Source organism: Pisolithus orientalis (genome assembly GCF_024613125.1).
Source record: "Pisolithus orientalis strain OTSU chromosome Unknown F5J12scaffold_12, whole genome shotgun sequence".
In the NCBI taxonomy this organism is placed as follows: Eukaryota; Fungi; Basidiomycota; class Agaricomycetes; order Boletales; family Pisolithaceae; genus Pisolithus; species Pisolithus orientalis.
Window position 1 is genome coordinate 334,687 of NW_026260793.1, and position 10,431 is coordinate 345,117.

Genomic DNA, 10,431 nt, shown 5'->3' on the forward strand with positions numbered 1-10,431 from the left:
GCACCCCATCCAAATGAATTGTCCTCATCTTTGTCAAACTCATCATTGGAGACCTTGCCAGCCTCTGTGTCTAATGGGTTATTACTCAAGGACTCCAACTCCTCTTCTGAGGAGCCCTCTGATGACAGCTCCTCCAAACTCTTGTGGTGAACATCAGCAGTTGCCAAAGTTTGTCTTGATGAGAGTGAGCACTTGGTTGTACAACCATGGCCAGAGCCATAGTCAACAGGCTCTGATCAAATATGGTGGCAGTTAGACACTGAGGAAGGTGGTCATGCACCATCAAAAGAAATCAATCAACAAAGTGTTGGAAGAAGCCAGTATCAAGCAGGGATCTGCAGAAATGATCAAGTCTTATCAGAAGGCCATTGACACCATCATGAAGTCCCTTACTGCCAAGGAGATACAGGAGGCCAAGGCATTGGCCAAAGAATGGAATGAGCGACAGCCACCTCAGGATGTTCAGTCAGAGTACATACCACTTGGCAATGCTGCCCATCACTCACAAGAAACAGAACCACAGAGAAGAAAGGCTGTAAATATGCTGAGGAATTTGCTAAGGAAATGTGGAAGTGGTGTGGTGCCAGGGTGGTAGTGATGGCAGCATGGGAAGATGCTGATGGAGAGATGATAGTTGGAGCATGAGAAATTTGTTCTTTGTGCAGATGAGTACTGCCAGATTTTGACCAACTCATCCAGACATGATTTCAACAATGAATTGGGTAATGGCAAATTATTTGAGGAGTTGGATGAGTGCCAGGATAAATTTGTAAAGTATGCATGAATGGCATTTGGGAATGGTGGCACTGATGCCGAGTCACCAGATGAAGATGCTGCTCCACAGTCAAGGCAGAGAAAGAGCAATGGGAAACCTAAAACCATCCTGCCAGTCAGCAGAAATGGCACACCATACATCCCAAACATATTGGACATGTGGGCACCAAAGTTGAAGGATATCATGTGGATGTTTGTGACATTTCACTATTGTATGTATAACAATAGGGGAAATACTGTTCATTGAAATGCATTACAGGGCAGGCCTGTGGGAATTCACAGGTGACTGTTCCATGGAGTGCAATAATGACCAACACTGCACTTTATATTGCACCACAGTTTCTGCCACCTGAGGCCCCCTTCAAAGAGCCAAGTTGACTTACCCAGGACGAGTTGACAGCAATCTTAGAATGGTGGCAAGAGAGAAAAGAGTGGCATCCAAACAATATATTCAGCTTCAAGAAGTGGAGAGATGCTGGAGGGTCCCTCTGAATGCTGGTGGCAGAGGCCAACAGCAGTGGAGTGAGGATGTGTGTGAAGCAGGATTTGGATGGGAGACCAGAACACTTGGCAGGCAAAAGGATGATGGATAAAATGATGTGGGGTAGGAGGAAGCTGCAATGGCAAATGGGTATGAAGGGATGCAACTGGAACTTAAATGTGTGGCAATATTATCTAATGGGGAACAAAGTTGTAGGGTCTGATTCTGACAATCAATCCAATCTCTGTCAAATTCCACCAACATTGCCATCAAACAGAAATGATGGTACAGGCACAAGCATGGTGGATGAAGATGCTGCAGAGGCAGTACCATTGCTGGATTCCCAGTGGCAGATTGCCAGATGCCAAGTGGCTGAGGGTAACACCTGCCAGCCAATTGGTAAGCCAGCAGGATCACAACAGCTGAATATTGTTAACATTAATGGCTGACATGTTTCAGCCATCAGCAAGGAACCATCAAATGCCTTGCAGCAGGTTGAGGGCGGCATCACAAGCCCTGTGCAACCTGTGCCTGACACCCACCACATTGATTTGCCTGATTCAGTCCACCTGGCAGATCCTTTGGCAGTGCCAACAACTATCAGGAGAGACCATAAACAGGAAGATTCAAAGCACAAGTTGCCCATTCCATTGATGAGTCAGTACTTGTGCTGTGGTCACTGAATTGTGGATTCAATTTATCTCTCAATCCTAGTACCCATGCACAGGACCAGCATAGACAATGCAAGGGGTATGCAGCAATCAAAACAGGTGTGGAAGGCACCAAAGCAGCCTGATGACAATGTTCCTACTCCTAGTCCCTCCAAGAAATGTAGGCAATGTTAGCATTTGTATTTTACATGGCCATGGAATGTGATACTACATTTCAACAACCAATGGCTACATTACAACTAATCCTCATCCAGTTCCAATTCATCCTTGCCATTCCAATTGCTGGTCATCAAATCTTGTATATATTGCTGAGTCCTTTCCAGCTGTTCTCTCCTTGCAAGCAACAGGCAAAACTGGATGCTTGATTCTACCAATATATTGCTGTAGTGGTTGTAGGCCACAACAATTGGCCCATCGGTAGTGGTGTTAAGACAGGGTGGGTGCTCATCAGTCAGTCCTGCAAGAAGAACTGCAAGCCACCATGCTTTTTCCACTGCTGGATGATTGATATATATGTGAGGGATATCATAAAACAGCTTACATGTTGTAATTGGCCCTTTGTCATGAAGTCCTTGTATACCCAAGTTGCTGGAGAAACATTGCAGTGCTCAAAAGTGAGCTAATACACTTAATACTGGCAGCAACAAGAGATGACATGGCACTCACCAGCAGTGGCATTGGTGGCCATAGGCTGGGGGGATGGTTGCCATGATATAGGCAGGATGGGCTGTGGCTTGGAGGCTGCCACACCATCTAACTGCTCATCCATATATGCATGAACCACAGGAGATGCCACAGTTTGTGGAATTTGTGCAGATGCCAGCAATGATCTAGGTGGGGGTGAGACTGCTGGGGAAGATGTTGGCAAATCCCAGCTAGGCACAATGGTGGCCAAGGATGGCATGGAATGACTTGCTTGCCATGCCTCCCATTGTTGATCAGCAGCAGATGGCTGTGACTCTGGTGAAAGTGGTGGTGAGTCCCAAGATGGCACAAGCATGCTGAGTGATGGCCAGGAAGGGCCAGCATTTGGCAGCATGGAGGATGATGGTGATCCTAGCTGATGGCCTGAAGCTGTGGCATTCACAGCTGCACCAAATGGTAGAAATTCTGGTTCATCTATGACCATATCTGTATTGTTGGCACCTGGCAATACCCACAGTTTATTACATGGGGAGATGACTGGTGAAGGTTATTGGTAGTTGTATCTCATAACAACTACTTACATCGAGTGTCCAGACTGCCTGGCCTCCACCTTACTGAATTTTTCTCTGTGATATTCAGCAATCTGTAAAATGTTGATAAGTTGATTGAAATATTGTTCAGTTGTGTCGCAGTGTTGGATTTGGCTATTTGGGCTTGTTTGCCTACTGGCCAGTGTTGATGCTGGCACAATGGTTCATGAAAATATAAAATGTGGCTGTGCTGCTGACACAATTGTCAACTATCACTTGACTGCACTGCTCTCGCACCAGTACCCCACTTCCACAAAAATGTCCCAACATGCTGAAGCATCCCAAACTGCTGCTGCTGCTGCTCCCTCCATCACTCTCCCACATGAAATAGTCACTAATGCTGCAGACATAGTCATGGCAGAGCTTCTGACACTCCATGACCACAGGAACAAGCAATACTGGAAAAGAGCTATGCACATCATTTGGGAACAGTTGGTTCATGGCATGCTGATCTATTTATCCTGTGATATTTACAACATTCCAGACCCGTGTGTGCCCTTTGGTTGAGGAACTGCCCTCAAAATTCACCATCCCTACCCACATCATCGCTGCCAAAATGATTATGAGAGATCTGGTGGTGCTTACAGCATTGAAGGAGTGGCTGAACTTTGACAAGATCAGAGACACAATGGATGCTGATGTTGTGGACCATCCATGGTACCAGATTGGAAGGCCTGTCAATAAGGGTAAAGGGCATGCAGTTCCATTAGACCCACTTCAGACAAGTGACAATGCTGCCACTGCTGCCAAGACTTTGGAAGAACCCTGCAGCTGATCAACCAGTCACGCTGCTCCTACTGGCACTAGTCCTAGAAGTCAAAGGCCACAGAAGCATACAAGGTTGGTGGCAGCAAGTGATGCTGATGTTTTGACAGCAACTGCTGGAGCATCTGCTGGTCATGGCCACTCAGTTGCCACTCTTGCAACCCCTGCCACTGGCTATATGCCTGTTGCCAAAGAAGACTGATGCAATAGGTGCATGGAGAAAAATCTGCCATGCATGGTTAAGCCAGGGCCTGCATGTTGGCAGTGTAGCTGCCAGAAGTACAGGTGTAGTATCTTCACTGGAGTGAAGGCTGCATGGTCACAGTCAAGGCAACCCCACAGTCACACTGTAACTGAGGCACCTGATGGAGCAGTGGACTGTCCCCAAACTATTGCAGCCACCTGTAACCCCAGCCAATGCCATCCTCAAAGCCCTTCACCATGGCCATCAGCTGCAATATCCTCAGAACCCACCGCTCCTGTGCAGCAGACCGGGAAGTGGCAGGCATCCACTAGAAGTATGACACCCACCACTGGCAAGACAACCAGCTCAGCCACTCCAAGCTCCCACAGGCAAAGTAAGTCCTCCATTTCTTTCATTCTGCTATTCTTATTTGAGCCTAACATAGTTTTCAATGGAGTGGTCATCATCACTCCATCCTGGTGGCAGTCAGGTTGGCAGACATCAAGCCCAGCATCCTGGGGGGTGGTGTCACACACCAAAGGTGTTTGGTGAGGTGGACATGGATACAGCTGATGAATGGAGATGAAGACCATAGCCCTCATGTGAAGAAGGACAGCCAGGAATGTTGGCAGTCATCCCTTGCACAAGAACAGGTCATCAGTGCCAGAGAAAAGAAAGGGAGCAAGTTAAGTGCTGGCTAAAATTCTTAAGCACCTGTGTATGGCATTCTGGTTTTTGACATACCTCCACCATTTCTGCAGATACCAAGACCATTCCCACACTTGCTTGTAGTGCTCAGCCATGTGATCTTACCTTCCAAAATTGGAAAGGATTTGCACACTCCACATGTTTCTACAGCACTCCCTCCAAAAGATGCTCATTTCACTAAATTCTTCTGATATGGCTGCCTCTACATCAATCATTTTGCTTGTCCCCTTTCCTAGGGACCATGGCTACATATATCTACCAGGAGTTCCTACCAGCTTCTGTCCTGAAGCATCCTGGTACATCCCACCCTTGTCTGTGCCCTCTCAGCCCATCCAGCTTGGACAGCATGTTCTTTTTGTCAGTATGACCTCTAGGAGGACATTCTTTGGTTGCCTCAGGTCTGTCATTCACTTGGAAAGGTCATATGTGGTTGTTTCAGTCTCTCCAGTCCAAGAAGCATATGGATCCTTCCTCCCTGCTCCCTGCAATGTCTTTATACTGGTCTCGTCCATCATTCTCATTCTTCCAAGATTGCAACAGCTACAGTATAATCTACTGTTCCCCACTCTCCCTGATTGCATCCATGATGAGTATGATGCACATCTTGCCTCCTTGTTGCAAGATATAGCAGAAGACACTCCCCATTCATCCTCTCTTCCAACAGAGCCTCATTCATGAAGTTTTTATTTGCTTCACTGAGAGGATGGTTTGGGGGGGAAGGTTGCGATCCCCTATGCTCCTGTCACCCCACAGACCCCCAAAGCTTGACCCCTGTTGACATCTGACTCACCCTGTCCACTTTTGGATGTACTATATTGGCATCAGATCAGTGCTGCCTCTCTGTCATCCCACCTTGGCCTAGAAGCAATCTCTTTGAGATGTGACATGCACAGCCTCCCCCTAATGCAATTCCAGTGTGCTTTCCCAGTTCCTGACATCACTTGACTCATACTTTGATGTTCTGACTGTCTTTGACTCACCTGTTGCCAATACTTACCAATCTTTTGACTTTGCTTACCGATTCTTCACTTTTTGGCTTGCTAATCCTTACCAATCCTTACCAATGCTTTCCAAGACAATTACCCATTGCTTACATTCCTTACTCATCAGTTACCAATCACTTACCAAGTGTTTGCACCTTGTTTTCCAAGGGCAACACCCCTGTACTGTATATAAATCACTGTACTTAGATAGCAAAAAAAGGAGACATCAGAGAGCCCCTCTTGCTTGCATTTTATCATCACTCAGTAATTCATTCAGCAGCTTTGATAGTTGAGACTTTATTAAGGGTCTAACTATCGTCTACTTTGCTTATCCTTGTTTATCATCAATATACTTTGCTCCAAGCCCTCCCTGAGCTCAGTGCAGCTTAGGACATCGAATTAAGTCATCATCCATCCTTCTGTAGGCTGACAGCAGTCTACCCTATCACATTCTCTCGCATTCCTGCTCCTTCTTCATCAGGAGCACCCCCAACCCTCAGCACTCATCTTTGAGTGTTGTAGCTCACAAAAACCCTCCCAAAGAAAAGGTTCTACCATCTAGGTACTGCATGGCACACCACCACTCACTCTTTTTGTCTTTTGTGTTGGTTTTGGTTGGTTTTCACCACTGAACCACACTTTGACTCACAGCAGCAACATCCCAAAGCCATCTCACTACCCCATCCCACCCAGTGACCCCCAATGCCACCCCAATGGAGTGTATGGAAGAGGAGATTGCAGCATTGCAGCAGCAGCATATGGAGACAGCACATGATCTGCTAGATACCTGCTGTGAGCTTGCCAATACCCAGTGGGCCCTTGCAGATACCCAGACCAAGTTGCAGACACTTTGCGATGTTGTTGAGGCCTTACACCAGCATCTGTACCTGTTGCCACACTCCTCACCCAATGCACCTGGACCCTCCCACCCCTCCCCCATTGGCTTTGCAATTACAAGTCATCAAGCAGTCATTCCCACTGATGGTGCAAGGATACTTGACCTTGCACCCACTACAATGGTCCAGGAGGTTGCAATTGATACCAGCATCCTCCAGAACCTCCTGGGTGATATGCTTTTAGCCTCTTCTACTCTCCTGCTGCCGCCCCCCACCATTTTGCATACTCATCCACCCCTGGTGTAGGAGAAGCCCAGCCCCCTATCTATGTCTCTTTGGGGGCAGTTGCTGACCATGCCAGTGGGGATGATGCTGATGATGAGGATGCCGCTAATTGGATGGATGTAGATTAACATGTCCATAGAATGTACTATTACCATTTCATTGTCACTGTTCCTGAGAATGATCATCCCTGCCCACTTTTGCTTCACATGGTGCAGATATGGTCTCTCTGGTGTGTGCCATCCCATTTGAGTCTGGCCAGGTGACTGGCCTTGCAATTTATAAATCCACTGGTACCACTAAGCTAGTGCACACTAGCAGCACCCTCAAATCATGCATGGTGCTTGCCACATATGTTCTGCACAATTGCAAGTGTTTAACCCTCTGACCCAGGTTGTGGCCATGCAATCATGGCCTATGCCACTGAATGCTGATGCTGTGAGTGAATAGCACTTGACTTTGCCCATTCCTGTCTATGCCACTCAATGCTGGTGACACCTGACCCCTGCTACTACCATTCCCATGTATGCCCCCTGATGCTGTTGACACCTGACCCTGCCAGCACCTCACATCCATGCCACCAGCCCATTCCCAACTAAGCTGCTGCTCATTGCTGTCTATGCCACTTGATGCTGTCAACTTCCACCCCCTGCCAGTACCTCATATACATACTGCTACCCCATTCCCACATATGCTGCCCAATGCTGTTGACCCCTGCCAGTACCTCATATCCATGCTGCCACCCCATTCCCATCTATGCCACATGATCCTGCCAGCTTCTGCTCCACACTAGTGATTACCACTCCCTGCTTGCTACTGCTGTGTCATGCCAGTGAGTTCTGCTGGCAATGCATGTTGTACTCTCCTCACTACCCCACCCTGTCTCTATATGCAAAACTATGCTGATGCATACTAGTGTATGCAGCCATATGCTTTTGCATCTTCACCAGCTTACCACTTACCACACTGTCAGATGCAAGAAAATGCCACTTTTGCCTCAGTTATGCTCAGATGGTCCTTGCCACTGGTACTTGCCACTCCAGTAATCCACCCAGCATTTGGTGCAATGGCATATCATGTTTCTACCATGTGCTGGGAGTTGCTGCTGTGTGCCACTGTATGCCCTGGATGTACTGTGTTGTCATGTTGGGCTGCCCTATGTACACAATGCAGATCTAGTCTGGGCTATGCTATATATGTCCCTATGACATGATGATAATCTATTTGAAGCCTCTCCATGTGACACCTAAAAATATAATTGTAGCTGATTCTGGTGTCATGCATGACAATACAATTGTAGCTGATCCTGAATGACACATGACAACATAATCACAGCCAATCCCTATGTTATGGTGACAACTTGTAGGTCAGCTCGACCTCCACTGGCCCATGTCACATGACCAATTGTCAACCTCTGCTGGCTGTGTCACACAGCCTAACTAGGTACATGGGCTCAAACAGAAGGCACATGAAAAAGATGCCACAGATGTCATGCTGTGCCAAAGATGAGCCCATGAAGTTACCATTGAACAAGTTGAGTATGGAGGCTCACATAAAATTAGTGAATCTGCTGGGTTGATGTGCTCATACTTCAATTGGAGAGTACCACAGACACACATGACAAATCAATGTGGCTCCAGCATGCTGACACCCAAGGGATCAGGATCCAGTGCTGTGGGAAATCTTGCCAATGCCACTGGCAGTAGTGGAGTGATAACTGACAATGTTTTCAATGGTTACCTTTCTGATCTGTCCGACTCAGTGTCTGATGGCAGTGACATTGATGAGCAAGACCCTACCAAGCACAGTTCCACAGATGTGAGCATGCTGAATGCTCAAGACCAACAATCAGCTCCTGTACAATATGCCCCACCCCTGAAATGTTGTCAACTTGAAGTTCCAGCATGCACATCTTTCCAGCAGGCTCAGATACATCAAGAAAAAGAGCTAGAGTCAGCTCCTGAAGATATTGAGAAAACCATCTGCTCAAAAACAAATGCCTTCAATGTTGGTCAGCATGGACTACAGGCATACCAGGCATGAGCCATCCAAAGCTGCTTGTGGATGGTTGTCCACAATAAGAAGAATCGCATTGAAGCATCTGAACAGGCTGCCAAGAGCCAAGGCTTTGCCAAGTGATGGGGTGGACATATGGTGCACCAATGGGTCAGAAAGTGGGTTTATGTGCACAAGCTTCCAGTTTCATTCTGAGGGTGTCACATAAAGACATTTTCACTGTACAATGACCCTGCAATCTGTGAAGAATTATGATCATTTCTATGCTCAAACAAGTGGGCCATGAATCTGGAAAAACTTGTGGAGTTCAGCAAAGAAAAAATGGTCCCTGCAGCAGCAGAGCAATTGAGATGCCTCAAGGTCTTAAAAAATATATGGAACTCGAGTTGTTCCCTCACATTCAACTGAAACCCAGTAAAGGGATCTCTGTGGCAACTGCATGCCATTTTTTTTAAAATGTGAGGGATTCCAATTTCAGAAGTACAAGAAATCACTATACTATGATGGTCATGAATGACCAGATGTCATTGCAGACTGCCAAGAATTGTTTCTTCCTGCAATGGCAAAGTATGAAGAATGGCTGGTGGAATATATTGTTGGGGATGTTGAGCATGAAGTACCAAGAACATTGTTGGGCAATGCCTTGTGCTTGCAGCACATGATGAAATGGCAGTCCAGGCAAATGACGATGGTGGGGAGGGTTGGGTCCAAGAGCAGTGACTACAAAAGAAAGGGGCAGGGCATGGCTTGCATCAGAGTGATGTAATCTGTCTGACAGTTGGATGGCTGCAGGAGGCAAGTCAGACATTGGAATATGGAAAAAATTATGATGGATATCAGATGGGGGAGCTCTTTGTGAAACAGGTATTGGTTTTCTTGATTTGTAGGACTCCAATGCTCACCAGCAGTATCAATAGTTGCAGGAAAAAATGTTGGTGCACAGTGTGCCATCCTGTTTGCACTGAGTTGATTAGGTAATATGTTAGGTACTTAGCTTACACTTTGTCTTACCTTACACCTCAGACTTTGTCATTTCAAGTCTGAGGTACAGTGTCTGTTCACCACTACAGTATACTTTTCTTTACTCACTACCTACACAGTTTTGTGTCTAGGTCAGTATCTAATAAAGACTTCATCATTTCAAGTCTGAGTTTTGTGTCTAGGCTAACTTGAGTAGCCTTCTGCTCTCCCCCTACCCACAAAAAAAAATAATCCCAGCCTTTGAAAGAGCTCATGGCCCAGGATATCAAATGCTACTTATGGTTGGTAACTCACAGGGCCATTCTGCATATGCAAAGGATGCCCTTCTTGCATCACACATGAATGTAAACCCAGGTGGTAAACAAGCCCACATGCAGGATGGGTGGTTTGTGTGCAATGGAGAAAAGATCATACAGCCAATGATCTTTCCACAGAATCATCCTGAATTCCCTGACATGCCAAAGGGCATGAAACAGGTCCTTACTGAATGTGGTTTGTGGCAGGATAACCTTTGA

General features: G+C 46.6%; 6 protein-coding genes across 6 annotated transcripts; 5 read left to right on the forward strand and 1 right to left on the reverse strand.

Annotated features, from left to right (window-relative positions):
• Positions 1-274: 274 nt before the first annotated feature.
• Positions 275-645, forward strand: F5J12DRAFT_782388 (uncharacterized protein; the record flags this gene model as incomplete). Its single annotated transcript, XM_051742727.1, has 2 exons — positions 275-471; positions 516-645. 2 exons carry the CDS (start codon positions 275-277, stop codon positions 643-645), a joined length of 327 nt encoding a protein of 108 aa, XP_051600449.1.
• A 621-nt stretch (positions 646-1,266) lies between these two features.
• Positions 1,267-1,938, forward strand: F5J12DRAFT_782389 (uncharacterized protein; the record flags this gene model as incomplete). The annotated part of the gene is made up of 2 exons (XM_051742728.1): positions 1,267-1,654; positions 1,715-1,938. The coding sequence occupies 2 exons, from the start codon at positions 1,267-1,269 to the stop codon at positions 1,936-1,938; spliced, it is 612 nt and encodes a 203-aa protein (XP_051600450.1).
• A 439-nt stretch (positions 1,939-2,377) lies between these two features.
• On the reverse strand, positions 2,378-3,517 carry F5J12DRAFT_782390 (uncharacterized protein; the record flags this gene model as incomplete). The annotated part of the gene is made up of 5 exons (XM_051742729.1): positions 2,378-2,422; positions 2,468-2,514; positions 2,593-3,072; positions 3,153-3,214; positions 3,378-3,517. The coding sequence occupies 5 exons, from the start codon at positions 3,515-3,517 to the stop codon at positions 2,378-2,380; spliced, it is 774 nt and encodes a 257-aa protein (XP_051600451.1).
• A 543-nt stretch (positions 3,518-4,060) lies between these two features.
• On the forward strand, positions 4,061-4,811 carry F5J12DRAFT_782391 (uncharacterized protein; the record flags this gene model as incomplete). The annotated part of the gene is made up of 3 exons (XM_051742730.1): positions 4,061-4,205; positions 4,379-4,504; positions 4,597-4,811. The coding sequence occupies 3 exons, from the start codon at positions 4,061-4,063 to the stop codon at positions 4,809-4,811; spliced, it is 486 nt and encodes a 161-aa protein (XP_051600452.1).
• Positions 4,812-6,514: 1,703 nt separating this feature from the next.
• On the forward strand, positions 6,515-7,050 carry F5J12DRAFT_892164 (uncharacterized protein; the record flags this gene model as incomplete). Its single annotated transcript, XM_051747547.1, has 2 exons — positions 6,515-6,866; positions 6,944-7,050. The coding sequence occupies 2 exons, from the start codon at positions 6,515-6,517 to the stop codon at positions 7,048-7,050; spliced, it is 459 nt and encodes a 152-aa protein (XP_051600453.1).
• A 2,605-nt stretch (positions 7,051-9,655) lies between these two features.
• Positions 9,656-10,431, forward strand: F5J12DRAFT_719681 (uncharacterized protein; the record flags this gene model as incomplete). Its single annotated transcript, XM_051741182.1, has 2 exons — positions 9,656-9,818; positions 10,154-10,431. Coding segments are annotated over 2 exons (441 nt in total), but the record flags the coding sequence as incomplete, so codon positions are not given.